Genomic DNA, 27,474 nt, shown 5'->3' with positions numbered 1-27,474 from the left:
TCCCTCCTCTCCCCCTCCCTCCTCTCCCCCTCCCTCCTCTCCCCTCTCCCCTCTCCCCTCTCCCCCTCCCTCCTCTCCCCCTCCCTCCTCTCCCCTCCTCTCTCCTCCCTCCTCTCCTCCCTCCTCCTTCCCCGGGCGCCCCGCTCTGTTACTCCAGGAGGCTGAGATTTCAGCTGCAGTTTCACCCTGTGACCCTCCGGCTCTGGGCTCCCTGACCCTGAACTTCAGGCCCTGAGCCTCGGCTTTGGGGACCTTTGGTTCCGTGACCCTGGGTCCAGTTTCTCTGCCTGTGACCCAGGTTCCTATGCCCCTTGTGACCTTTTGCCCCAGCTCCTGTGACCCCCTGCTATGACCTGTGACCCTGACTTTGGTGACCCTAGGATCTGTGATCTAGGATCGATGACCTGTGACCCAAGTTCTTGTGCCCCTTGTGACCTTTTGCCCCAGCTCCTGTGACCCCCTGCTCTGATATGTGACCCTGACTTTGGTGACCCTAGGATCTGTGATCTAGGTTCGATGACCTATGACCCAGGTTCTTGTGACCTTTCACCTTTCACCCAGCTCCTGTGACCACCCCCCCCCCCGGCTCTGACCTGTGACCCTCACTTGGGTGACCCTAGGATCTCGTGTCTCTGTAACCCTCAGTGCTGAACTCTAACCTTTGCTGTTGTGACACTAGGGTCTGTGACCCCTGACCCTAGCCTCGTAACCCAGGTTCTGCAGTTCAGGTTCCATGACCTGTGACCCTAGGTTCCATGATTCAGTGACCCATGACCCTAGATCCCATGACCTGTACCCCAGTTTCCATAATCTAGGTTCTATGACACAGGATCTGTGACCCTAGGGTTTGTGACCTGTGACCCGGGTGTCTCTGACCCAGTAACCTGTACTGGAATGTCGAACACGTTGTTGGGGTTGGGTTAGACAGTTCCCGGATGGTGTTCACACCTCCCCTCCCCAGATCCCCGTAGCCTACTGCCTCGTGGACACCCCACCACGCTGCCAACAGCCACGTGCAGTGTCTGTGAGTCTGTGGGAGAGGCAGAGGGGGGCTGGGGGAGGAGCAGCAGTGAGGGGGCAGGCGTCAGGACAAGGAGAGAGAGAGAGGGAAGCAGAGGAGAGAGAGAGGGAAGCAGAGGAGAGAGAGAGGGGGAAGGAGGGAGAGAGAGGGAAGGAGAGAGAGAAGCAGAGAGGAGAGAGAGCCAGTCAGAGAGAGAATTACCACATGCACAGAAACTGTGAGAAAGAGAGCGAGAGAGGGGTAGAGACAAGGGGGCGAGGGGGGAGGGATATCAGAGGGAGACACATGCACCCTGGGCTGGGGAGGAGAGACAGACCCTGGGGTTGCCGGTCGGGAAAGGCTCCTTGCTCACAGTCTCATTCTGGTCGAGGCTCGGTGTGGAACTGCTCCCGCTCCGGGTCCAGGGGCCTCGGAGTTCGAGCCTCACCCCAGAGACCTGAGGACAAAACTCTGGGCTGACACTGCGGCGGAGAACTGATGGCGCAGCACGCTGCGGGAGGGGCGGGGTGGTGGGGGAGCGCCCATGCTGCAGGAGGGGCAGTTGAGTCCTCTCCTAGGTCCCGAGTCCCACATTCCTCCCTCAATCAACAGCGAGCACCAGTCCCTTTGACTTACATGGGATCCTGCTGTGTACAAATCAGCTTTAGGGGAGGGACTGTTCCAAATCCTGAGGTCAAGGAAAGTGACCCAGATGGGTCTGTGTCATTACGTTGTGGGGGCGGGAGGTGGTTGGGGTGGGGGGTGGAGGGTGTTGGGGTGGGGGGTGGAGGGTGTTGGGGTGGCGGGTGTTGGGCGAGCGGGTGTTGGGGTGGCGGGTGTTGGGCTGGGGGGTGGAGGGTGTTGGGGTGGGGGGTGGAGGGTGTTGGGGTGGGGGGTGGAGGGTGTTGGGGTGGGGGGTGGAGGGTGTTGGGGTGGGTGGTGGAGGGTGTTGGGGTGGGGGGTGGAGGGTGTTGGGGTGGGTGGTGCAGAAACAGGCAAGCGGATCATACATTATTGTTATGGAAAATCCCGGGAATACAAAGCGGGTCAGGCAGTGCCCGAGGGGAGAGGAACAGCCGACGTCTCTGATCGACCAGCGCCCTCCGGTTCCGATGCAAGGCGACACAGAAAGAGGCCGTTCAGCCCATCAAATCCGTGCCGGCCATTTACGCTGACCCCATTGTACTCTCCCCATGTTCCCGTCGACCAGACGCCGTGTGGGGGGCGATGAGGGGGGGACTGTGTTTGAGGAGGGGTGGGGGAAGTGAGAGTTGAGGGGGTGGGGGTGGTGTGCCTGGTTTTTTAAACCCTCCTCTCTTCCAGAAGGCTGGCAACCCGCGGTGTGGGACGTCGTGCTCTGCCCCCTCCCTCACCTCCCTCGCCAGCAGCCAGCAGTTCCAGTGGATGGTACAGCCTTCCATGGTGGGCAGCAGTGCGCCCGGCTTCTACCCGAGACCCTACCCCTGCCCCGAGCTGGGCAACGCTCCAGGGACCTCCAGCGGGATGAGGTCGGGGGTCATCAGGGCCCCTGTTGGGGGCAGGCGGAGGAAGGAGGAGGAGGTGAGTCATGCCTTGGACGGGTGGAACTCGGAGGGTGCATGGTTACCGAGGGGGAACTGTGCTGAGACACCGTCTCTGCTCTCAGTGCTTGTCCCATGGGCAATGCCAGCATTTATCACCTCATTATAGGAAGGATGTGGAGGCGTTGCAAAGGGCGCAGAGGAGATTTACCAGGATGCTGCCTGGTTTAGAGAGTATGGATTATGAGGAGAGACTAAGGGAGCTGGGGCTTTACTCTTTGGAGAGGAGGAGGATGAGAGGAGACGTGATAGAGGTGTACAAAATATTAAGAGGAATAGAGTGGACAGCCAGCTCCGCTTTCCCAGGGCACCAATGCTCAATACAAGAGGGCATGGCTTTAAAGTAATGGGTGGGAAGTTCAAGGGAGATATCAGAGGGAGGTTTTTCACCCAGAGAGTGGTTGGGGCATGGAATGCGCTGCCTGGGACGGTGGTGGAGGCAGGTACATTGGTCAGATTCAATAGATAGGCATATGGAGGGATTTAAAATAGAGGGATATGTGGGGGAAGGGGTTAGATAGTCTTGGGTGAGGTTTAAAGGTCGGCACAACATTGTGGGCCGAAGGGCCTGTATTGTGCTGTACTGTTCTATGATTCTATGATCCCCAGCTGCCCCTTGAGGATGTGGTGGGGTGTGAGCCGCCCCCTCGAACCGCTGCAGTCCCCCTGGGGAAGGCGCCCCTGCGGTGCCGTTGGAGCGGGAGCCCCAGGGTTCAGACCCAGTGACGGTGAAGGAACGGCGATCTGTTTCCGAGTCGGGACGGTGGGTGACGGGGAGGGGAACCTGCGGGTGGTGGTGTCCCCCCAGCGACCGCTGCCCTCTGTGGGGGGGGAGAGGTTCGTGTGGGGGGCGGTTTGGGCTGTTGGAGTATGTGGAGGGAGGGTGTGTTTAGGCAGGGGTGGGTTGGTTGCTGACTGAGGGGGGCTGCTTTGTCCTGTAGGGATACAGCAGTCAGTCCCCACTGACCATCAACCACTCATCTATCCCGATCCTATTTAATTCCTCCCCCATTCCCATCAACTCCCACCCCCCCCCCCCACCCCGATCCTACCCCTCATCCACACGCACTGGGGGGCAATTTACAGTGGCTGACGTACCCGCACATTGTTGGGGTGTAGGGGGATCCCGGGCTGACAGTCCCCACTAAATGTCAATCCACTCCCCGGTAGGTACTGAGACCCTTCTGTGGACCCCCTGAAAATGCCGACACATTCCCAGGATGGTGTGGATGCTGACGCACAGTTGGAGATCATCTCCTTCCCTTTATTCCATGGTCCGCTGCCCTCTCCTACCGGATTCCAACCCTTTGCCTTCTTCCACGTATCAGCTCGCCAGCTTCTTACTTCTCCCCCTCTTTCTCCCCCCCACCCTCCAACTCAACCCCCCCACCCCTCACCTGGACTCACCTGTCACCTGCCTGTGTCTGCTCCCCCTACCCCCCCCCCCCCCCCCCCCCCCCCCCCCCCCCCCAACTTTCTTATTCTGGCTTCTGCTTCTTCCCTTCCAGTCCTGATGAAGGGTCTCGACCCGAAACGTTGACTGGCCATTTCTCTCCACGGATGCTGCCCGACCCACTAAGAATCAAGGTTATTATCACTGAAATGTGCTGTTTTGTGGCAGCAGTACAGTGCAAGGTATAAAAATTATTATGTTACAAAAATAACTAAATGGTGCAAAAGAGGAATAACGAGGTAGTGTTCATGGGTTCATGGGCCGTTCAGAGATCTGATGGCGGAGGGGAAGAAGCTGTTCCTGAATCGGTGAGTGTGGGTCTTCAGGCTCCTGTACCATCCCCCGATGGTAGTAACGAGAAGAGGGCATGTCCTGGGTGGTGGGGGGTCCTTAGTGATAGATGCCGCCGTCTTGAGGCACCGTCTCTTGAAGATGTCCTTGATGGCGGGGAGGGTTGTGCCCGTGATGGTAACAGATCCTCAGGAGTGGGTTACAGGCTGGGATCTGATCCAGGGGTTCAGGGAGTTTATATATAGAATAACAGATCCCTGGGAGTGGGTTACAGGCTGGGATCTGGTTCAGGGGTTTATATAAAGAATAACAGATCCATGGGAGTGGGTTACAGGCTGGGATCTAATCCAGGGGTTCAGGGGTTTGTATGTAGAGTAACAGATCCCTGGGAGTGGGTTACAGGCTGGGCTCTAATCCAAGAGTTCAGGGGGTTTTGGGAGTGGGTTACAGGCTGGGACATGGGGAGGTCAATGAAGTTTACCTGGTGTCCCTGGGGGTGTATCAGTGACTGAGTTCTGATCCAAAGGTGTAGGACTGTCTGGAGTTTACACAGGGTGTGTGATTAGGACTAGATCGAGGAGTTGAATGAGTTAAGACTCAGCTTCACACCAAACTCCCAGGACGGAAGTTTGGCCCCTTTGCTTTGGGCTGTGGTCCCTCTCGCATGCCAACCTCCAACCGCCCCCTCTCCGTTACCCCCACCCCCTGTTGTCCCCCTCTCCATCCTGTGTTTCTCCAACTTCCCTTCTCACTTCGTTCCCTTCAACCGTCCCATGGGAGAGGGCTGCGCTGCCCCACTGCCCTTCGAGATGGACTTGTACTGATGGCCACTGGTCTGGTCCCCACAGAGTTAGAACGTCCCTTCGCAACCTTGAACAAGTGGCAGTGGGTCACACACAGCCCCCTGCCCCCTGCTGAAGGGGGGAGCAATCTGTGCACACTTCCGCACAGCGGCGTCCTCTCACTTCCTCATCTCAAGTCCTTGTGTTCTTTCCCTCACATCGGTCCCACTCCCTGCACATGGGTACGGCTCTCTGTAGCTGTGTGAACACGTGTGTGTGTGTGGGCATGTACCTGTTTACCTGTGTGTGTGTGTGTGTGTGTGTGTGTGTGCGCGCACACGAGTCTGTCTCTGTGTGGGTCCTTGTGTGTGTGGGGGTCTGTGCTGTGTGTCTCTGGGTTCTGTCCCTGTGTGGGTGGGTGTGGGTCTCTGACTGTGTGTCTCTATTTGTGCATATCTCTGTGTGGGTCTGCTTGTGGGCGTCTCTGTGTGGGTCTGTGTCCTCTCTCTGTGTATCTCTGTTCTCTCTCTCTCTGTGCCCTCTCTCTGTCTGTCCTCTCCCTGTACATCTCTGTATCCTCTCTCCGTCTCTGTATCCTCTCTCTCTCTGTCTCTGTGTTCTTTCTGTGTCCCTCTCTGTGTGTCCCTACGTCCCCGTCTCTCTCTCTCTCTCTCTCTCTGCGTTATCTCTCTCCATGTGCCTGTCTCTGTGTTCTCTCTCTCTCTCTCTCTCTCTCTCTCTCTCTCTCTCTCTCTCTCTTCCCCCCCCCCCCCCCCCCCCCCCCATGTGCCTCTCTCCATGTGTCTCTGTACATGTTCATCCAGTTTTGCCCTGGTAAATAACTCTGCTGTGACTCAGCTATTCAGCTCTTCACTCTGCCAGCTCAGACCGGCCCCGCTGCCAGCCCTGAGTCACTCCTGCACTGTCCCAGCAGCAGCTGCAGCTGCCCCGCACATGTTGCGACACCTCTGCCATTGCCTGGGAGGAAGGAGTTGGACGTGCGCCATGGGGAGAGTCCTGAGTGACGGCATCCTGTCTCGAGTGTCCATCCAGAAACTATCCCCCCCGCGCAAGCAATCCCTTCCCAACCCCAGCAGAACATTTGATGCAAAGAGCCCTGAAACTCTGGATCTGTTGGTCCCTTGTCACAGTTAGGAGATAATTTTCACTCCCCTCAAATCCCTGCTATAACCCCTGCCCCCTACTTCAACCATTCTACACCCTAACTCTGAGGTCACAGACCATATAGAAAGGGTTACGTTGCAGGGTGCGATCACAGAAATTGGGTTGTAGTCCTTGGAATGTAGAGGCGATGAGGTATAGACTTGTAGAGAGATGTGCACGGAAGCAGGCCCTTCAGCCCATCGGGTCTGTACCAACAGTCCACCTCTCCAATCCCAGATTAATCCCATTTTATCCGCACCCCCCCCCCACCCCTCACCCATACACTGGGGGGGCGGGGGGGGGGAGGAACAATTAACCCACCGACCCCCACACGTCGTTGGGATGTGGGAGGGAACCAGGGCACCCGGGTGGGGGGTCCCATGGGGTCACAGGGAGAAGGTGCAAACTCCACACACACACACACACACACACACACACACACACACACACACACACACACACACACACACACACACACACACACACACACAGCACCAGAGGTCGGGATCGAACCCGGGTCTCTGGGGCTGGGAGGCAGCGGCTCTACCCACTGCGCCGCGATCGAAGTTTTTGGGATAGTGAGGAGATCTGGTAGGGGAAGCAACAGTTTCTGTGGGTCAGGAAACCTGGGGCCAAGGGGCAGAGTCTGAGTGAGCAGTACTAAAGTCTAAGGCATTCTGTTTAAACATTTTGTGAGCATTTGACATCGTATACAGATCACAAAGAAATAGCTGCTGAGATTCTGTGTGGCAGATGTACTGGGTTTTATTACTGTCACAGGTACTATAATACAGTGACAGGATTTTGTCTGTGTGCTATCCAGACAGATCATTCTGTACCTCAGTACATCGAGGTAGTAAAAAGGGATAGGGGATGCAGAATATACAGTTACAGGGAAAGCGCAGTGCAGGCAGACAATGTGCAAGGGCCATGACAAGGTAGATTGGGAGATCAAGAGTTCATCTTTAGCGTATGAGAGGTCCGTTCAAGTGTCTGATAACAGCAGGATAGAAGCTGTCCTTGAGCCTGGTGGTACGTGTTCTGAAGCTTTTGTATTTTCTGCCCGATGGGAGGGGGGAGAAGAGAGAATGTCCGGCGTGGGAGGGGTCTTTGATTATGTCGGCTGCTTTCCCGAGGCAGCGGGAAGTCTAGACAGAGTCCACGGTGGGGAGGCTGGTGTCCGTGACGCGCTGGGCTGCGTCCACAACTCTCTGCAGTTTCTTGCAGTCCTGGACAGAGCAGTTGCCGTGCCAAGCCGGGATGCATCCGGATGGGATGCTTTCTACGGTGCATCTGTGAAAATCAGTCAGAGTCATCGGGGACATGCCGAATTTCCTCAGCCTGTGAACAGCAGTGATACAGAGTCAAGAAAGCACTGGGCCTTTTTTGTTGGCGACTGTTGGGCAGCCGGTATAGGCTGAGCAGAGATTGGTCAGGTGACTAAACTAGGTCACCTAACCGGCCTCTGCTCAGCCTTCAGGGCTTCAGTCGAAGTTTGAACACCAGCCTAAGGCTGTGGGACGGGGGTAGGGGGTACAGGTACATAGTCCCCTGAAAGTGGTGACACGGTTAGACAGGGCAGTGAAGAAGGGGTGTGGCACACTGGCCTTCATCGGTCAGGGCACTGAGAACAGGACTTGCAACTGTACACAGCATTGGTGAGACCGCACTTGGAGTACCGTGGACAGTTCTGCTTGCCCTGCTATAGGGTGTTGTTGAGCCAGGGAGGGTGCAGGAAAGATTCACGAGGATGTTACCAGGACTGGAGGCCTTGAGTAATGAGGAGAGGCTGGGACCATTTTCCCGGGAGCGTAGGAGGCTGAGGGGTGAGGTTTATAAAATCATGAGGGGCATCGATAAGGTGGATGGTCACAGTCATTTTCCCCAGGGTAGGGGAGTCTAAAAGTTTAAGGTGAGTGGGGAAAGATTTGAAGGGGACCTGAGGGGCAAGTTTTTCACACAGAGGGTGGTGTGTGTGTGGAACGAGCTGCCAGAGGAAGTGGTAGCTGTGGGTACAATTACAATGTTGCAAGGATATTTGGAAAGTCCCTCAGGAAGGGGAATATCCCAGGTTAATCACTCAGGCACTGTCCACAGAGGGACGCAGTGGGTAGAGGCAATACCTCAACTGCTCCAGAGACCCGGGTTCGATCCCGACCTCCGGCGCCTTCTGTGTGTGGAGTTTGCACGTTCTCCCCGTGACCGCGTGGGTTTCCCCCCGGGTGCTCCGGTTCCCTCCCACATCCCAACGACGTGCGGGGGTTGGTGGGTTAATTAAAATTTGCCCCCCTCCCCCCACCAGTGTGTGGGTGAGGGGTAGGATCTGGGGGAAAATGGGGTAGTCGATTGTCGGCAGGGACTCGATGGGCTGAAGGGCCTGTTTCTGTGGTGGGACCTTGCAGCTTGGCTGTCTCTCCGGTGTTCCGGATCCGAGGAAGGAGAGGAAATGCTCTGGCAGCTCCCACCGATGGGATGACTAATTCTCATATCCTCTGTTAATTGGTATAATGGCTGCTTTGTGAGTCAGCCAAGAGTCACTGCCCCGAGGTCCTGGCCCATTCATACTCCCCTCAACCTGCTCATCCTGTTCCCTTCTCCCTCTGTAACCAGATCCACACTGTGTGCAACTCACCTGAGCCACAGCGCGACGCTCCCTCCTCACTGCCCCCCCCCCTGCCCCCCCCCCCTGCCCCCCACAGCAGGGCACTCCCTCCCCGCCGCCCCCCCACAGCAGGGCACTCCCTCCCCGCCGCCCCTCCCGCGGCGCTCCCTCCCCGCCGCCCCTCCCGCGGCGCTCCCTCCCCAGGCAACCGGGGTTTGGGACGCAGCTGACCTGCGGGCTCACGCTCTGCGCTGTTCTGCAGCTCTCCCCGGAGGAAGAGGAACGCAAGCGGCTGAGACGGGAGAGGAACAAAGTGGCGGCGGCGAAGTGCCGGAACCGACGGCGGGAGCTGACCGACTGGCTGCAGGCGGTGAGTCTCGTCTCCGTCCCCGAAACCACGGCCGCGCGGACGGGGGCTTTACTGTCCAACCCGGGCGTCTCCTGACGGAAGTGGAGCTTTGCAAATGCTCCCCCCCCCCCCCCACATCATCCAAGTCAAGGTCGAGTTTACTGTCACACACACGTCCATGCGTGCACAGGTGCAATGAGAAACCTCCTTACAGCGGCATCACAGGCACAGAGCATTAGAGACACAACATCCACAGTAAAAACATCAATTATACAAGAAAGGACACAACTAGAACAAAAACAAAGTCCATTGCAGTGCAAAGTGGTCCCAGTGTTGCTGTACTGAGGTGGGGTTAGGGTTGTGCAGGTTGGTTCAAGAACCGAATGGTTGAAGGGAAGTAGCTGTTCCTGAACCTGGTGGTGTGGGACTTCAGGCTTCTGTACCTCCCGCCTGATGGGAGCTGTGAGAAGATGGCACGGCCCGGATGGTGGGGATCTTTGATGATGGACGTTGCCTTCTTGAGGCAGCGCCTCCTGTAGATACCCCTGATGGTGGGGAGGGACGTGCCCGTGATGTGTTGGGCTGAGTCCACTGCTCCCTGCAGCTCCTTCGAATTGCCGTACCAGCCCATGATGCAACCAGTCAGGACACTTTCAACAGCACATCTTGGGTTGTTTTCTCTGGAGCGGCAGAGGCTGAGGGGGAGACCTGATAGAAGCTCATAAGATTATGGGATGCATAGATAGAGTAGACAGCCGGTATCTCTTTCCCAGGGTGGAAATGTCTAATACTAGAGGGCGTGCATTTAAGGTGAGAGGAGGGAAAGTTCAAAGGAGATGTGCGGGGTGTGCTTTTTACACAGAGATTGGTGGGTGCCTGGAATGTGCTGCCAGGGGTGGTGGTGGAGGGGCTTAAGAGGCTCTTAGACGCATGGATGTGCAGAGAATGGGGGGATATGGACCTTGCGTAGGCAGAAGGGATTAGTTCAGTTACGTGTTTAATTACTAGTTCAGCACAACATTGTGGGCCGAAGGGCCTGTGCTGTACTGTTCTGTGTTCCATTACAATCTCACTCACACTTTTGCAGAACATGGATGTTTTTCTATGGTTCTATCTGTCGACGTTGGTTGGAGTGTTCGGCGACCTGTCCAAACTCCAGAACCGACTGTCGTTCAACGTACCCCAGAGTTAGTTCACAATGCACCCACTGAAAGTCCGGCCCCCCCCCCTTATAATTTGGCCCAACGTGATGCAGGCAAACTGTCTGAAGTAATGATAGCAGACGTCCAGGCCATAAAATTGGTAAATTGGTAAATTTGTTCATTATTGTCACTTGTACCAAGGTACAGTGAAAAACTTGTCTTGCATATTGTCCATACAGATCATTTCATTACAACAGTGCATTGAGGTAGTACAGGATAAAACAATAACAGAGTGCAGAATAAAGTGTTACAGTTACAGAGGTGTAAGGTCATAACGACGTAGTGGGGTGGAATTGTCCTGGGAGCCATTTTGTGTTAAAGGCTTCAGTTTTGACATTAAAGAATGAGTGGGTACATGTCTGTGAGAATGTTTCTATGACAGCCACTTCTGCATTTGCCAGAACCCTTTATTGACTCAGCGATAACATAGGTAAATTAACACAGGAGATGTTTCTTACAACGGGCTGTTTTTGCCTCCAGGTATTGGTATCGAGCATGTACCGAGGTACAGTGAAAAGCTTGTCTTACAAACGGATCGTACAGGTCAATTCATTACACAGTGCAGTTATGTTGAGTTAGTACAGAGTGCATCGAGGTAGTACAGGTAAAAACAGTAACAGTACAGAGTAAAGTGTCACAGCTACAGAGGAAGGACAGTGCAATAAGGTGCAAGGTCACAACAAGGTAGATCGTGAGGTCAGAGTCCACATCGTATAAGGGAACCGTTCAATAGTCTTATCGCCGTGGGGTAGAAGCTGTCCTTAAGCCTGGTGGTACGTGCCCTCAGGCTCCTGTATCTTCTGCCTGTTGGGAGAGGGGAGAAGACAGAATGACCCGGGTGGGTGGGGTCTTTGATTATGCTGGCTGCTTCACCAAGGCAGCGAGAGGTAAAGACAGAATCCAAGGAGTGAAAACCACAAACAACCAAAACTTCAACTTAGAATCTTGTCACCCTGATGCAGTCAATCCCCTGCAGAGCCCAAATGTCCCAGAACCTCTGTGGTGCCACTGGACACAGTGTGTTCTTCTTCAAGGCACAACATAAGCCGGTAAGCAGAGCCCTCGTCTGCCTGCCTCCGTGACCAGTGATTGGCCGGTTTGGACCAATCAGGAGGTCCTCCTCCTGACCTGATCCCACCCTCTGCACTGGGTGACCAGAGGTTAGTAAGCAGCAGTCAGGAGTGGCCCCCTTCAAATAGGCATATGGGGGCTGCAAACCTCACACACTCCGTGTGCAGAACACCGTCTCTTCCAGACCGTGGCCGGGGAATCCATGCACCAGCTCAGAGACCTGTTGCACGGCACCCTCCACCCCAGGTCCCCATTGTAGAAGGGAAGAACCTCTGCATAGAGGGAGGTCCACTGGGGAGCTCCCTAACCCTTGTCCGGCGAGTGTGTGATGGAACGGTGTGGAGGGAGCTTCATTCTTTATCTGACCCCAGGAGAGTGTGATGGGACAGTGTGGAGGGAGCTTCACTCTGTGTCTGACCCCGGGAGTGTGTGACGGGACGGTGTGGAGGGAGCTTCACTCTGTGTCTGACCCTGGGAGTGAGTGACGGGACGGTGTGGAGGGAGCTTCACCCTGTGTCAGACCCCGGGAGTGTGTGATGGGACGGCACAAGAAATGACAGACTTGCCTCCTTTTTTTTTCCAGGAAACCGACCAGCTGGAGGACGAGAAGTCCGAGCTGCAGAAGGAGATCGCCGAGCTGCAGAAGGAGAAGGAGAGGCTGGAGTTCGTTCTGGAGGCTCACCAACCCATCTGCAAGATCTCGGACGGCAGCGAGGCCGACCTGCCCGGGCCGTCCGGAAACACCGGGGCAAAGGCGAGAGGGTCAGCGGCCGAGTCCGCCCCCTCCTCCAAACCCCGTCCGGCGGACGTCACCATCCTCCCCGTCCCCGGGCAGAGCGATCGGCAGGACGCCGAGACCTTGCACACGCCCACCTTGGTCAGGACCCCCTCCATCACCCCCTTCACCTCCTCCCTGGCCTTCACCTACCCCAGCGTGCCGCCCTATGACCCGGAACCATCTGCCGCCGGCGTCTTCTCGTCGCCCGAGCCCTGCGCCGCCGCCCACCGCCGTGGCAGCAGCAGCGGCGGGGACCAGTCGTCGGACTCGCTCAGCTCCCCCACCCTGGTAGCCCTCTGAGGCCTTTCTAATTGGAGGGCGCCATCAGCCGGGGCGGGAACCAATTAGCCTTCGCTTCCAGGTGACTGGGCGGGACAACCCCCGAGGAGCCAAACTGCCACCCCCCTTCCCTTTTCTTGCCCCTTCTGACCCTTTCTTCCCCCCCCGCCCCACACCCCCGCCTCGCTCCATAACTGAACACATTTCATTGGCCAAACCATTGCAATTTGGTTTGGAGTGCCTTTGGACTGGGGAGATACCTAAATATCGACAGAACCATAAGCTGAGGACCAGCCCTACTCAAAGCAAAGATTTACAAGGATGATTCCTGGAATGAAAGGGCTTACTTATGACAAGCGATTGTCAGCTCTTGGACTGTACTCACTGGAGTACAGAAGAATGAGAGGGGACCTCATAGAAACATTTAGAATATTGAAAGGACTAGACAGAGTGGATGTGGTTAAGCTGATCCCCCTGGTGGGTGAGTCCAGGACTAGAGGGCACAGTCTTAGAGGGTACTGGTTTAAAACAGAGATGAGGAGAAATTTCTTTAGCCAGAGGGTAGTGAATTTATGGAATTCTTTGTCACGTACAGCTGTGGAGGCCCGATCATTGGGGGCGTTTAGGGAGGAGATTGATAGGTATCTAATTAGTCGAGGTATCAAGGGATATGGGGATAAGGCTGGAAATTGGGGCGAGATAAGAATAGTATCAGTTAAGCTCATGGAGCAGACTCGATGGGCCAAATGGCTGACTTCTGCTTCTTTGTCTTGTGATCTTGTGAGATTTATGTTGGGTTATGGTCCAAACTAGCCATGGTCTAACTTTGGGGGACTCCTTGCTCCCATCTTCTGACAACTCCACCGTCTTTCCCCCATTGGATGGCGCGTGTACTGACGTTGTCCAAGGAAGGTCTCCCATCCCGGGGTGGTGTGACCCCAGTGCCAGTGTTGGGTGCCCAGGGATCTTGCTGGGGCATCGGCCCCAGATGGCTGGGCGTTGTACCCCAACTTTCCCTTCTCCTGACGCCAACCCAACGGGTAATCACAGGGTTGGGAGCCTTGTCGGCCATTGGCGACGCACCCGGGCTCCAGTTGGCGTTGGGAACCCGGTAGGGAGACTCCAGTGGTTGGATCTGCTCAGAGGCAAAGCCTGGTTGTCCCCCAGAGGCTTTGGAGGGAGGGTGACGAGAGGGAGGTGGCGGGGGGGGAGGTAGTAGGAGGTCCATGAGAGAGCCTAAAAGGGGGCAACACTTCTGCCACTGTCACCACTGGGAGGAGCCGTCAACCATTTATCTCCCCGCACCCCCCCCTTGCTCCCCGCAACAAAGAGAATTAAATTGGTGTGTGGTTTGGGGGGGGTGATGTGCTGGGTTAAACCACTGCCTCATAGCTCCGGAGAGGTGGATTCGATCCCGGCCTCCCGGTGCCGTCTGCGCGGGTGGAGTTTGCACCTCCTCCCCGTGACCCACACGGCATTCCCCGTCCCCACAGCGTGCAGGGTCGGTGGGTTACCTGTCCGCGAGTCGGCGGGTGAGGGGTAGAATCCTGGGGGTGGGGGGGAGTGGGAGGGTAGTTGACGGGAACGTGCGAGAGAATGAAGCGGGCGGTCGGCACGGACTGGACGGGCCAAAGGGCCTGTTTCTGCCCCATACGACTCTAAGTAAATGGCTGAAAGTTGGTGGGGGGGGGGCGCAAGGGGGCAACCTTACCCTGTCCTTTCTGTGCCCCTGAATCCCCTCCCCCTTGCAACGTGGGCTTCCCGACGTCCTCCCAGATGCTGCTTGCTGCTGTCCTGACCCATCCTCTCTCTGCGGACCAAAGCAACCCAGGCGTGTTTTCCCCGGTGGCCAAACACGGCCTGAGGATTACAGGCCGACTATTTATTTTAGGATAGTTCAGAGGTATTTTTGTATAATCTATTTTTTACACTGGAGCTGGAAAATTGCTGAAGCCATCTGCATGTCTCAAGGAAAATTAAAGGACTTTGCTACTCTGCTGTAAGATGCTGCCTCTCTGTCATTTCTCCCCCAGCAGGGGCACAAGATTCTGTTGTCATACAATTCCCTGAGACAACCTGCCCCCAATGCTTTACCCCGCCTCTCCCAGGTACATTTGATTTTGGTTGCAGGATGTCGAGATTGGGTAAATATCGCCACTTCGAAGAGGAGATGGTGTTTCTCGACGATGCTGGAGGAACTCAGTAGGCCAGGCAGCACCCGTGGAGAAAAGCAGGCGGTCAACGTTTATTGTCCTGAAGAAGGGTCCTGACCCGAAACGTTGACTGCCTGCTTTTCTCCACGGATGCTGCCTGGCCTGCTGAGTTCCTCCAGCATCATCGTGTTTTTCATCGAGATTCCAGCATCGGCAGTCCTTTGTTTCTCTGAACGCAGTGAGGAGTTTTGTTCAATTTTCCTCAGTAACCTTTCTCCTTCAGCACGTGTTAGGAGAGTGGCTCTTGTAGGATACACAGCTTGGATCATCTTCATATTGGGCTTGAGGTAATTTTTGTATGATGGGACAGTGTAGAGAGAGCTTCACTCTGTGTCTGACCCCGGGAGTGTGTGATGGGACGGTGTGGAAGGAGTTTCACCCTGCGTCTGACCCCGGGAGTGTGTGACGGGACGGTGTAGAGGGAGCTTCACTTTGCGTCTGACCCCAGGAGTGTGTGACGGGACGGTATGGAGGGAGCTTCACTCTGTGTCTGACCCCAGGAGTGTGTGATGGGATGGTGCGGAGGGAGCCTCACTCTGTGTCTGACCCCGGGCGTGTGTGACAGGATGGTGCAGAGGGAGCTTCACCCTGCGTCTGACCTCCGTCCCTGTCCTGAGAATGTTAAAAATTGACAGACTGCTGGGCTGAGAAGTTGTACCAAATGTGAATTTTTCTTTTGCCAGCTATCAGAGCCACTGCCTTAACTTGATCTGAATGAAGGCATAGAACAGCTCAGAATAACAAGGGGTAACTGGGATTAGTTAGTCAGACCAGGGGAAATGATTAAGTGAATTATCATGCACTGTCTATAAAACAGTTCATTACATCCTGCTACATCTCTGTTTGTAATAACAGTTACCAACGAGTCATATTGGGAGTGATTTGAGTCACACGTTTGGCTTCCAGGGGTTGGATGAGTGGAGAGAAATGGTCAAATCAGTACGGCAGTGTTCAGGACCGTGGGAAGGTGGACAGTTGAGAATCAGGGTCGGGGTGGAGAATGGCCAGTCCAAAGAACAGGTTGTTCAGTGAGCAATGATTGGATCAGACACGGAAGGAGAGATCAGTAGTATCTCTTTCCTGTCCTTCAGACTTCCAGATGTCCTAACTGCTGTTGTATTTTCAGAAATATGCCAAACCTCTCTGTGCAGGGTAAGATCCCACGAGCAACTAAGTGGTAATGGCCAGCTCACCTGAAAGGGATGGAGAGGTTCAGGGAGGGAAGTCCATATATTGGGGGCTCAGGCTGCCATTGGTGGGGTAGGAATCAGGCATCCCTCCTGAGTTTGCCCAGCTTTGCCTGGAATGTGTCTGTGCTGTTTGCCCCAGACCCCTTCCCATGGGAGTGGAGCATCAGCCCACTCTGTAAATCCCACACCAGACGGTGCTCCCAGTGAGGTCTGACCTGGGGATATGGAGACCAGAATGGTGCACAGTGCTCCTGGTGTGGTCTGACCCAGGGATATGGTGACCTGAACCACGCACAGTGCTCCCGGTGTGGTCTGACCCAGGGATGTGGAGACCAGAACCTATACACTGCTCCTGGTGTAGTCTGATCCAGGGATATGGAGACCAGAACCATATACAGTGCTCCCAGTGTGGTCTGACCCAGGGATATGGAGACCAGAACCATACACAGTGCCCTGGTATGGTCTAACCAGTTGATACAGAGGCCAGAACCATGCACAGTGCTCCTGGTGTGGTCTGACCCAGGGATATGGAGACCAAAACTATGCATAATGCTCCCAAAGTGGTCTGACCAGTCTTACAGAGACCAGAACTTTGTGATGTGTTCCCAGTGAGATCTAACCAAGGTACACAGGCATCAGAGCCGGTATGGTCTAACCAAGAGCTGTAGAGACCAGAACTGTGCACGGTGCTCCCTTTCGTGAGCCATTGTGTGTGGAGATCAGAGCTGTGCACGGTGCTCCCAGTGTAGTCTAACCAGAACTCTGCTTGTCGTGTTGTGTGAGTTGAACATAATTGTTTGATCCAAAGTGCCTGATAGAAATCAGATTTACTCAAAATCATTCCATGCACAAATATTTGTGGTCCAGCTAATGAGAGAGCGACTCAGAAGATTTACCCTCAGGGTGTGAGCAATTCTCCCAATGTTGGGTCAACAGGGAAAAACACCAAGTTCCAAAATAGGTTCAGGAAGAGACAGGAAATCCAGCAGAATCTGGGTCTGTTGCAGTTACAGACACTGTCTCCCTGGACCACAACACCTCTTGGGACACAAGGCATTTAACTGGAGTAAAATAGTTTCAGTGCAGCACTTTCTGGCAAATACTGATCTCAAGATAAATGTCAGTGGTGGTGGTCTCAGACCTGATCAAAGCAGTTCTTACGCACTGATGCAGAGGAGGGGAGAGGGGCTCAGAGACTCCGGGATGGGATTCCGGAGCTTGCAATCTGTGCAGCTGAAGGCAGGGCCACCGGTGCAGGAGTTAGTAGATTTGGGATGACTGTGGTTGGAATAGGAAGTTGAGGGTGTAGAGTTAGTTAATGGGGGTTGGGGCGGGGTGGCGGTTTGGGGAAAGGCACAGTCCTCAAGGGATTTGGAGGGGTTACGATGGGAGGGAGGGAAGGTGATCGAGGGAGTTGGAGGGGTTATGATGGGAGGGAGGGGTTACGATGGGAGGGAGGGAAGGTGATCGAGGGAGTTGGAGGGGAGTGAAATAGTTTCAGTGCAGCACTTTCTGGCAAATACTGATCTCAAGATAAATGTCAGTGGTGGTGGTCTCAGACCTGATCAAAGCAGTTCTTACGCACTGATGCAGAGGAGGGGAGAGGGGCTCGGAGACTCCGGGATGGGATTCCGGAGCTTGCAATCTGTGCAGCTGAAGGCAGGGCCACCGGTGCAGGAGTTAGTAGATTTGGGATGACTGTGGTTGGAATAGGAAGTTGAGGGTGTAGAGTTAGAGGTGGTTAATGGGGGTTGGGGCGGGGTGGCGGTTTGGGGAAAGGCACAGTCCTCAAGGGATTTGGAGGGGTTACGATGGGAGGGAGGGAAGGTGATCGAGGGAGTTGGAGGGGTTATGATGGGAGGGAGGGAAGGTGATCGAGGGAGGGAGGGGTTACGATGGGAGGGAGGGAAGGTGATCGAGGGAGTTGGAGGGGCTACGATGGGAGGGAGGGAAGGCGATCGAGGGAGTTGGAGGGGATACGATGTGAGGGAGGGGAGGGGATACGATGTGAGGGAGGGAAGGCGATCGAGGGAGTTGGAGGGGATACGATGTGAGGGAGGGAAGGCGATCGAGGGAGGGAGGGGTTACGATGTGAGGGAGGGAAGGCGATCGAGGGAGGGAGGGGTTACGATGTGAGGGAGGGAAGGCGATCGAGGGAGGGAGGGGTTACGATGTGAGGGAGGGAAGGCGATCAAGGGAGTTCAAGGGGTTATGATGGGAGGGAGGGAAGGTGATTGAGGGAGTTGGAGGGACTATAATGGGAGAGGGAAGGTGATCGAGGGATTCAGAGGGACTATAATGGGAGGAGACAAAGACATTGAGGGATTTGGAACAGAGGTTGAGAGCGTTTACAACTGAACAGGCACTGCACTGACACCAGCTTGTGCACCGAGACTCTTCTCTGTTTCCTGGTGAAGAAGCCTTCAATGGGGAGCGAGCATCCCATCCCAGTGAAGGGTACCCAGTGTAAAGCTGGTGTTACCACTTAGAATCCACACTCACTCCCACAAGGAACATCAACAAAACAAGACTCCGTTGCAGAAACATTGCAAGAGAAATAACACATAGTATTTTATTTCCCAACTGTGCTCCTCAGTAAGACTACCGGCTCGACAATCCGGCATGAGATAATTTTCATGTCCTTCCACGATTCACAGCCTCTGATTCACAGCTCGTGAAGCGGCTGGTCAAAATACAGTCACTGGTGTTGGGGAAAACATCGCAGACGACTTCTGCAAAGCAAGCTCTGCTGCCTGGACGATAGTGAGCTTGGATGTGCGATGAAGATTGGAAGCAGGGCGTTGGGTCGAACTGCCCCTGCTTGGAGAGGAAGCTGTGGACGGTTTTCACCTGCGAGGTGGAAGGGACTGCAGTTTACGATTGCAGTCTGTACCATGTGCTTCCTCGACACCATGCAGGGGGACTACTGGTCCTGCTAACCACGAGGCCAATAACAGGTCAACGTGGGCAACGTTTGGACCCAGATATTAGTGCATCAAATATTGCAGGAGATAGCTCCATCCCAACATCAGATATTCAGTGACTCAAGAAAATGCAGATGCTGGAATCTGGAGCAACACACACAATGCTGGAATAACTCAGCGGGTCAGGCAGCATCTATGGAGGGAGATGGACAGTCGATGTCCAGGTGAAGGGTCTACAACCCCAGGAGTCAGGAATGTGGCTGGGTTAGCAGTGGACCAGGAGTCTGGAGATCTTCGATGTTTCCCACTCCCTTTAAACTCAGCGGGTTCCCTGGAAAAATTTTATCACTAGTGCAACGTGTAAGAAAATGTTAAATAAAAGTAACATCCAATAGTCCGGAAAACCTGCCTGTCCTGAGGGTGCCAGATTATTGGAATTTTACTAGTGAAGACTATGGATTGTCACAGTATTGCTCTTGCTACAGAATCCCCACTGGTCACCAGGACAACTCACAGCACAGAATTCTCAGAGATTACAACAACAATCGTCCGATAGTGCAGTGTGTTGTCGGCTGATACTGAGAGGACTTTCAGAATGGTGGTACTGAGGGAGTGCTGCAATGTTGGAGGGGCAATACTGAAGTGTCACAGACCTGAAATTACAGCTGCTTCTCTTTTCTGAGGGAGTGCTGCAATGTTGGAGGGGCAATACTGAAGTGTCACAGACCTGAAATTACAGCTGCTTCTCTTTTCAGAGACGCTGCCTGACCTGCTAGTGTTTCCAGCAGTGGCGCTTTCAAACATAGCAGCCAAATTTGTGCATCGCAAGATCCCACAGGCTGCTCTCCATTTCTTAGGGTTGGGGAAGCAAGGAACTAGAGATCATGGGTTTAAGGTGGGAGGGGAGAGATTTAATAGGAACCTGAGGGGCAGCTTTTTCACCCTATATATGGAACAAGCTGCCAGAGGAAGTGGTTGAGGCAGGTACATCAACAACATTTTACAGGTACTTGGACAGGTTTAGAGGGATATGGGCCAAATGCAGGCATGTGGGTCTAGCTTAGATGGGAATCTTGGTCGGCATGGACCAGTTGGGCTGAAGGGCCTGTTTCCGTGCTGTATGACTGTGATAATGGCTGAATGTTCCCAGTCTGTGATGTGATCCGTGTACAGCAGGACAAATCCTGGGCACTTCAAACGTCCCGCACACAAGGGACTACAGATGCTGGGAATCTGGAACAACACACGACGGAGCTGGAGGGACTCAGCGGGTCGGGCAGCATCTGCGGAGGGAGATGGACAGTCGACGTTTCCAGATGGAGACCCTTGAATTGAGAGAGGGGAGATGGCCGGTATAAAGAGGTGGAGGGGAAGGGGGTGGAGCAAGAGCCGGCAGGTGATAGGTGGATCCAGGTGATAGGCAGATGAAGGAGGTGGGAGGAGCAGGAACGATTTCAGAAGCTGGGAGGTGATAGGTGGATCCAGGTGATAGGCAGGTGAAGGAGGTGGGAGGAGCAGGAACGATTTCAGAAGCCGGGAGGTGATAGGTGGATCCAGGTGATAGGCAGATGAAGGAGGCAGGAGGAGCGGGAATGATGTCAGAAGCCGGGAGGTGATAGGTGGATCCAGGTGATAGGCAGATGAAGGAGGCGGGAGGAGTGGGAACCATGTCAGAAGCCGGGAGGTGATAGGTGGATCCAGGTGATAGGCAGGTGAAGGAGGCGGGAGGAGCGGGAACCATGTCAGAAGCCGGGAGGTGATAGGTGGATCCAGGTGATAGGCAGGTGAAGGAGGCGGGAGGAGCGGGAACCATGTCAGAAGCCGGGAGGTGATAGGTGGATCCAGGTGATAGGCAGGTGAAGGAGGCGGGAGGAGTGGGAACCATGTCAGAAGCCGGGAGGTGATAGTTGGAAGAGGCAGAGGGTTAAAGGTGATGGAATCTGATAGGAGTGGACGGTGGAGCCTGGAGTAAAGGGTGGGAGGGGTGGGTGGGTGACGGGCAGATGGAGAGGGTGGGGGGGAGGGGTGATGGGGGCCAGATGAATGGGGAGAAGAGAAAAGGGGAAAAGGGACGGGGGGGGGAGTTGGACGTTCCTGCCGCCAGGTCGGGGACTGTCGGGGTGGAATCCCAGGGGCTGTTCCACTGATTTGCTGCCAGCCATCCCCCCTCCATCTTGGCGCTGCAGCTGCTCTGCCCGGGACCGCAAGAAGCTGCAGAGAGTTGTGGACGCAGCCCAGCGCGTCACGGACACCAGCCTCCCCTCCTCGGACTCTGTCTCTACCTCTCGCTGCCTTGGTGAAGCAGCAGCATAACCGAAGACCCCACCCACCCGGGTCATTCTCTCTTCCCATCGGGTAGGAGATACAGGAGCCTGAGGGCACGGACCACCAGGCTCAAGGACAGCTTCTACCCCACTGTGATAAGACTATTGAACGGTTCCCTTATACGATGAGACGGACTCTGACCTCACGATCTACCTGACTTTGCACTTTATTGCACTGCACTTTCTCTGTAGCTGTGACACTTTACTCTGTACTGTTATTGTTTTTACCTGTACTACCTCAATGCACTCTGTACTAACTCAATGTAACTGCACTGTGTAATGAATTGATTTGTACGATCGGTTTGTAAAACAAGTTTTTCACTGTACCTCGGTACAAGTGACAATAATAAACCAATACCAATACCAAATGTCAACTGTCCATTTCCCTCCACAGATGCTGCCCGACCCCCTGAGTTCCTCCCTCCAAGAGAAGGGTGTGTGGACTCAGGTCAGGACATCTTCCTGATCTACATCCCCCCATCAGTGACACCGCAGTGATTCACCCTGTCCTGCACCAGAGTCCCGCTAATGGGCACTCTTGACCTCTGTGACAGGAAGAGGTCCCAGTGGGAATGTTGCTTTCTGTGAAGAGAATGCAACATTTCCCACTGGCTCCAGGGAATCTCCAGTCACCAAAGTGAGGGAGCATCCGGGATGGGATTGAGGACCTCGAGGCCGTGTGTGGGGAACACACCGAGTCTCTGGGTGAGCAGTGGAGGGAGCGCCCCACATCAATCTGTGGGAGGGTCCGTGGTCCCCGCATCGGTCAGCAGAGCTGGCGTTGGAAGCCAGTCCGCACCGACCCCCAGGGGGTGTGGGAGAAGGTGTGTCCTGGGCCACATGTTCACATGGACAATGACCCACTGAATGGTTCAAGTACCTCAGGCCACAGTCTCCAGTCTGCCCCGCGACTCAGACTCACTCATAGCCCAGTACACAGTCTCCCAATGTCCCGGGATACGGTCTCCCAATGTCCCAGGACAGTCTCATTTATATCCTGGACCACAGTCTCCCAATCTCCCGGCCCATGGTCTCACTTATGTCCCGCGCCACAGTCTCCCAATGTCCCGGGCTACAGTCTCCCAATGTTCCCGCCCACGATTTCCCAATGTCCCGGGACACGATCTCCCATTGTCCCCGCCCACAGTCTCCCAATGTCCTGGGACACGATCTCCTAATGTCCCGGGACATGATCTCCCAATGTCCCCGCCCACAGTCTCCCAATGTCCCGGGACACGATCTCCCATTGTCCCCGCCCACAGTCTCCCAATGTCCCGGGACACGATCTCCTAATGTCCCGGGACATGATCTCCCAATGTCCCCGCCCACAGTCTCCCAATGTCCCGGGACACGACCTCCCAATGTCCCCGCCCACAGTCTCCCAATGTCCCGGGACACAGTGACACGTTCCCCCCACGTCTCCCTCGGCGATCCTTCACCGGAGCCTGCGCCTAGTCTCCGGGGCAGCAGGACGGGCGCGGCTGGTCCGGGCTCCCGACGCTGGAGCTGCCGTCTCCCAGGTCCCTGGTCCCGCAGGGCACGCCGAGGTCGGAGGATCCGGCCGGGCTGGGGTCTCCCCTGGCCCGGCTCTCGGCGTCCAAGGCCAGGCACAGCTCCTTCAGCTGACCGTTCTCGCTGGCCAGGGCTCCCTGCAGGCGGCCCAGCTCGGCCAGCTTCCCCAGGCAGTCTCCCACGTCCTCCCGCAGCGCCCGGAGGGCGTGCCGGCCCAGCCGCTGCCACTCCCCGGCCAGCCTCTTCACCTTCAGCCGCTCGCCGTCCAGGAAGCAGCACAGGTCCCCCAGCTCCCGGTTCTCCTCCCGCAGCCGGCTGTTCACCGCCTTCAGCTCCCGGATCTCCCGCAGGTGCTCCTGCAGCTGCCGGTTCACCTGGCCGATCAGCCGCCCGCGTTGCACTAGCGCCGCGATCTTCTCCTCCTCCGCCCTCCGCAGCTTCAGCACCAGGAGCTCCTTGTCCCAGCTCAGGAGATCCTCCTCGGGGACCCCTTCCCCGTTGCTCATCCTTAACCCCCTTCCCTGCAAGGCGTTGGATTCCCCTTGTATTACAGAGGTGGGTGTGGGGGGGGGGGGTGGGGGGTGGGGGGTGCCCGTTTAGCGTCCCCTCCCTCCGCCGTGCCGCCGGGTAGGGGATGGAAGCCGCCGGGGTGGCAGTCCCCGGCTGCAGTTGCTGCTCACACCCTGCGACCGCCGCAGTGAAGACAGGACATCCTCTCTGGCTGTGCCCCGCTTACAAAGCCCCATTCTCCGGAGCACCGTTTCCCGAGCAGCGAGGAAATGAACAGGAATCAGGGGAGGGGGAGGGGGTGGAGAGGAGGGGGGACCAGCCAATCCGGTACCGCGCTCTAAATATAATTTCTTATTTTTGAGATGGGGTAAAAAACGATACTCCTCCCCACACCGAGTGAGTAGTTCCAGCCTGGGTGGGGTTGTTTAACTGTGTGTGTGTGACTGTGTGTGACTGTGCGTGTGTGTGTGTGTGTGAGACTGTGTGTGACTGTGTGTGTGAGTCTGTGTTGGTGACTGTGTGAAATTGTGTGTGTGAGACTGTGTGTGTGACTGTGTATGTGTGACTTTGAGACTGTGTGTGACTGTGTGTGACTGTGAGACTGTGTGTGTGTGAGACTGAGATTGTGTGTGACTGTGTGTGTGAGTCTGTGTGACTGTGTGAAACTGTGTGTGTGTGAGACTGTGTGTGTGACTGTGTATGTGTGACTTTGAGACTGTGTGTGACTTTGAGACTGTGTGTGTGACTGTGTGTGAGAGAGTGTGTGAGGGAGATGAGAGAGAGACGTGTGAGAGAGTGCATTGTGTGTGTGAGTGAGAGAGGTGTGTGTATGTGAAAGTGTGCATTGTGTGTGTATGGGTGTATGAGTGAGATAAGCTGTGTGTGAGAGAGAGGAGTGTGTGTGTGAGACTGAGTGCAGTGTGTGTGAGAGAGACATATGTGTGAGAGAAGGTGCAGAGTGTGTGTGAGAGAGATCGGTGTGTGTGTAAAAGAGAGTGCAGCGTGTGTGCACAAAAGAGTGCTGTGTGTGTCTGTGTGTAAAAGAATGCAGTGTTTATGTGTGTGAGTGCAGAGTGTGTGGTGTTTGTGAAAGACAGAGAATCTGCTCTGTGTGTGTGTGTGTGTGTGTGTGTGTGTGTAACTGGTGTGGGTGTCAACTGTGTGTTTAACGCTATGATTGTGGATGTTTTGCTTGTGTGCACACGTGTTCTTGACTGTGTGTGTGTCTGTGAGAGAGAGGGAGAGAGAGAGATCTGCATTTCAGCACTTGTGAAAGGACTGCAGCTGCTGAAATGCATGGAAGTGAAGCAGGTAAGTGCACAGCAAGATCCACAGTGACCCAGATCATTCTCTATCAGAAATGTAGGTTGTGGGGTAAATGCTGGCTGCAGGACATGGGGTAAATTTGCACACTCGCCCCTTACAACATCACTGCAGATGAAGCATCAGCTTAAAGTCACATTCAGAAAATACTGCAGCACTCCCTCAGCACCACCCCTCCCACAGTGCAGCACCCTCCCCACCGCCCCTCCCACAGTGCGGAGCTCCCTCAGCACCGCCCTTTTTTTATTTTAATATAAACATTTATTACCTAAAAGCTCTACAAAAGGACAACCAGTGTCAATACACTACAACTAATACAGAAGGAGAAGAAACTGAGCAGCTACAGAACTACAGCAAAATAACGCCAACTAAACATCTGTGAAACGCACACGCGACACAACACCCGCTAAACGCACACGCAACACTTCAGAGAAGAATCACATTCTCACCATCCATGACACACACGATCCCCTGAGGGGCCCACCGAGCGCGGAACTCGGCCAGGGTGCCTGCAGAGACCGTGTGCTCCCTCAGCACTGCCCCTCCCACAGTGTGGCAAATCCCTCAGCACCGTCTCAGTGGACTGATCTCCATACCCGTGCCAACAGTCCCAATGCCAGTCCAGAGGCAGCACTGGGAAGGCCATGGAAGGTCCCATGGCAGAGCCAAGATTTCTGACTTGTGCATGTGACAATAAACTCGACTTTGACTTTGAATTACCAGGGCTTGCAGGACATTCTGTACTGACCGTGGCCTGATGGACACGGTCAAAGTGTTTACCTCAAGAAACTTTTCTATGAAGGACAAGTGGTGCAGCAAGGTCCAACTGAATGGAACAGTGAGCAGGAACAAGGCCGGGCCCATCCTTCACAAAACCGGGGACAGTTGGAACCTCAGCACGTCCTGACACCAGGTACCTACGCACTTCGGCTCTATGCACAGCTTGACGCAGCCACACTCAAAGGTGGCCACACCTGTGTCAAGCACAGCAACACCGAGAGCACCTCACACCTGATGACCAGGTCCTTGCTGGTCATTGAGAGGGAGCACCGCTCCCACAGTCCCAGTTTTCCTTTAACTTTGCCTAACCACTCCAGCCAATTTTTGCCACATGCCCTGGTTGCTCCGACCTAGACATCCAGCACCTTCAGGTCGCCAAGGGAACAGAGGATTGGTCAGGCCAATGGCCAAAGAACACGGCCTCACTCTCAACCAGCTCCATCACGGGCACAACCCTCCCCACCATCAAGGACGTCTTCAAGAGGTGGTACCTCAAGAAGGCGGCATCCATCACTAAGGACCCTCACCACCCGGAACATGCCCTCTTCTCATTACTACCATCGGGGAGGAGGTACAGGAGTCTGAAGAACCACACTCAACGATTCAGGAACAGCTTCTTCCCCTCTGCCATCAGAGTCTGAACGGTCCACGAACACCACCTCATTATTTCCTCTCTTGTACTATTTATTTATGTTTGTAACTTGTAGTAATTTTTATCTCTTTGCACTGTACTGCTGCTGCAAAACAACACATTTCATGACATATTTCAGTGATGATAAACCTGATTCTGATTCTTGTCGTTGACTCTGGGCCCCAAGACCATCTCAAACTGGTCACAGATGCCAACCAATCTGTGGACTGAACGTGGATCTAAGCAGAAGACGGTGACGTCATCCATGTGCAGGGAGGCTTTGATATGTGCGTCCCCTTTGCTGGCATCATCAACCCTCTTATGCCCACAAGGATTCAGCAAAAGGTTCATTGCAACACATGAACAAGACAGGGGAGAGAGGGCAACCCTGCCCGACTTGATGGGGAATCTATCTGTCTCCCACCCATTGATTTGGACTGAACTACTGGTGTCTGTGTAGAGCAATTCCTAACTCCCTGTCCGGTTTGGACAGCAGGGAGCTCCCTACGGCTTTGTCAGGATGTGCCTTTGAATTGAGTGCGTGCCCTAACTCCCTATCAGCACATCGCATGACACCTGTAGTGAACAAATATCGACCCACGACCAGTTTTAGGGTCACTGTCCCAGCATCAATTACCGTTTGCGGGAAAAAGTTCCAAACCTCTCCCTCCGTTTGTGTGTCCAAGCGCTTCCCAATGCCAGGCTCAGCTCCCCAGACTCTGCCGTCCCAATCCCAATCTCCATCTCCCTGATATTTACCCCAGCTCCCAGTCTCTGCCTCCAAGTTGTAGCCTCCTTCCTTCCCAGTCGCAGATTGCCCCTGGTTCCCAGGCTTTGCCCCCCACCCCCCGCCCCCTGTTACAGGTTTCTTCCTCCCTCCCCACCCCCCCTCCGACTCCATCTGCCGATCACCCCCCTCCTCACCTGGATCCACCTATCGCTCGCCTGCTCTTGCCCTCTCACATCTTTATACTGGCTATCCAGATGAAGGGTCTCGGTCCGAAACCTCTACTGTCCAATCCCCTCCACAGACGCTGCCTGACCCACTGAGTTCCTCCAGCACTTTGTTTCTTTGCTCCAGATTCCAGCATCTGCTGTCCCTTGTCTCTGCCTGATCATGTGTGAAAGTTGACCTGCGCTCTGTAATAAATCAGACAATAGCAGAACCAAAGAACTTACCAATGCTTTATTAGTTTAATGCTAGCGGGAGTGGGGGTACATGGAGAAGCAAACAGTCAGTGCTGCTCTTCCCTGCACGTGGCCCAACTCAAGGAATACAGAGTGCTAACAAACTTAAATACATTGTTCTCTGGCGGGTATCCACCTGCTGCACAGGCATACCCATATTTAGGTATGCTTGACCAGCTCACGCTACCATTGGTCAAGCCGAGGCTGCTGTGTGCAGCCAGACAGGTTAACACATCTTTCATAGTCAGTCACAACTCTGTTTCCTTATGGCCTTGATGTTTCACAACTCAGTAACTCTGTATCATAACCAAGCAGACTATACGAGCAG

The 27,474-nt window shown here is 54.9% G+C and overlaps 2 protein-coding genes across 2 annotated transcripts in view; one reads left to right on the top strand and one right to left on the bottom strand.

The window, feature by feature from the left end:
* The window catches only part of fosl1a (FOS like 1, AP-1 transcription factor subunit a), a 14,655-nt gene extending 951 nt beyond the window's left edge, over positions 1–13,704 (top strand). Inside the window, exons 2-4 of the mRNA XM_052044957.1 lie at positions 2,324–2,560; positions 9,135–9,242; positions 12,078–13,704. Of these exons, the coding sequence (XP_051900917.1) occupies positions 2,324–2,560; positions 9,135–9,242; positions 12,078–12,572 (840 nt within the window). The 3' untranslated portion in view covers positions 12,573–13,704. The remainder of the gene's footprint in view (positions 1–2,323; positions 2,561–9,134; positions 9,243–12,077) is intronic.
* Positions 13,705–22,381: 8,677 nt separating this feature from the next.
* ccdc85b (coiled-coil domain containing 85B) lies at positions 22,382–23,460 on the bottom strand. The gene has a single exon (XM_052045299.1). The coding sequence runs from the start codon at positions 23,218–23,220 to the stop codon at positions 22,654–22,656; it is 567 nt and encodes a 188-aa protein (XP_051901259.1). The 5' UTR covers positions 23,221–23,460; the 3' UTR covers positions 22,382–22,653.
* Positions 23,461–27,474: the final 4,014 nt, after the last annotated feature.

The sequence above is a fragment of the Pristis pectinata genome, chromosome 38, assembly GCF_009764475.1.
Source record: "Pristis pectinata isolate sPriPec2 chromosome 38, sPriPec2.1.pri, whole genome shotgun sequence".
Taxonomy (NCBI): Eukaryota; Metazoa; Chordata; class Chondrichthyes; order Rhinopristiformes; family Pristidae; genus Pristis; species Pristis pectinata.
The sequence above is the reverse complement of the archived record's forward strand: the minus strand, read 5'-3'. Positions and strand labels throughout refer to the sequence as shown.

Bases quoted from the DNA above. Each gene is read 5' to 3' on its own strand.
- ccdc85b (XM_052045299.1), bottom strand. From the start codon at position 23,220: ATGAGCAACGGGGAAGGGGTCCCCGAGGAGGATCTCCTGAGCTGGGAC.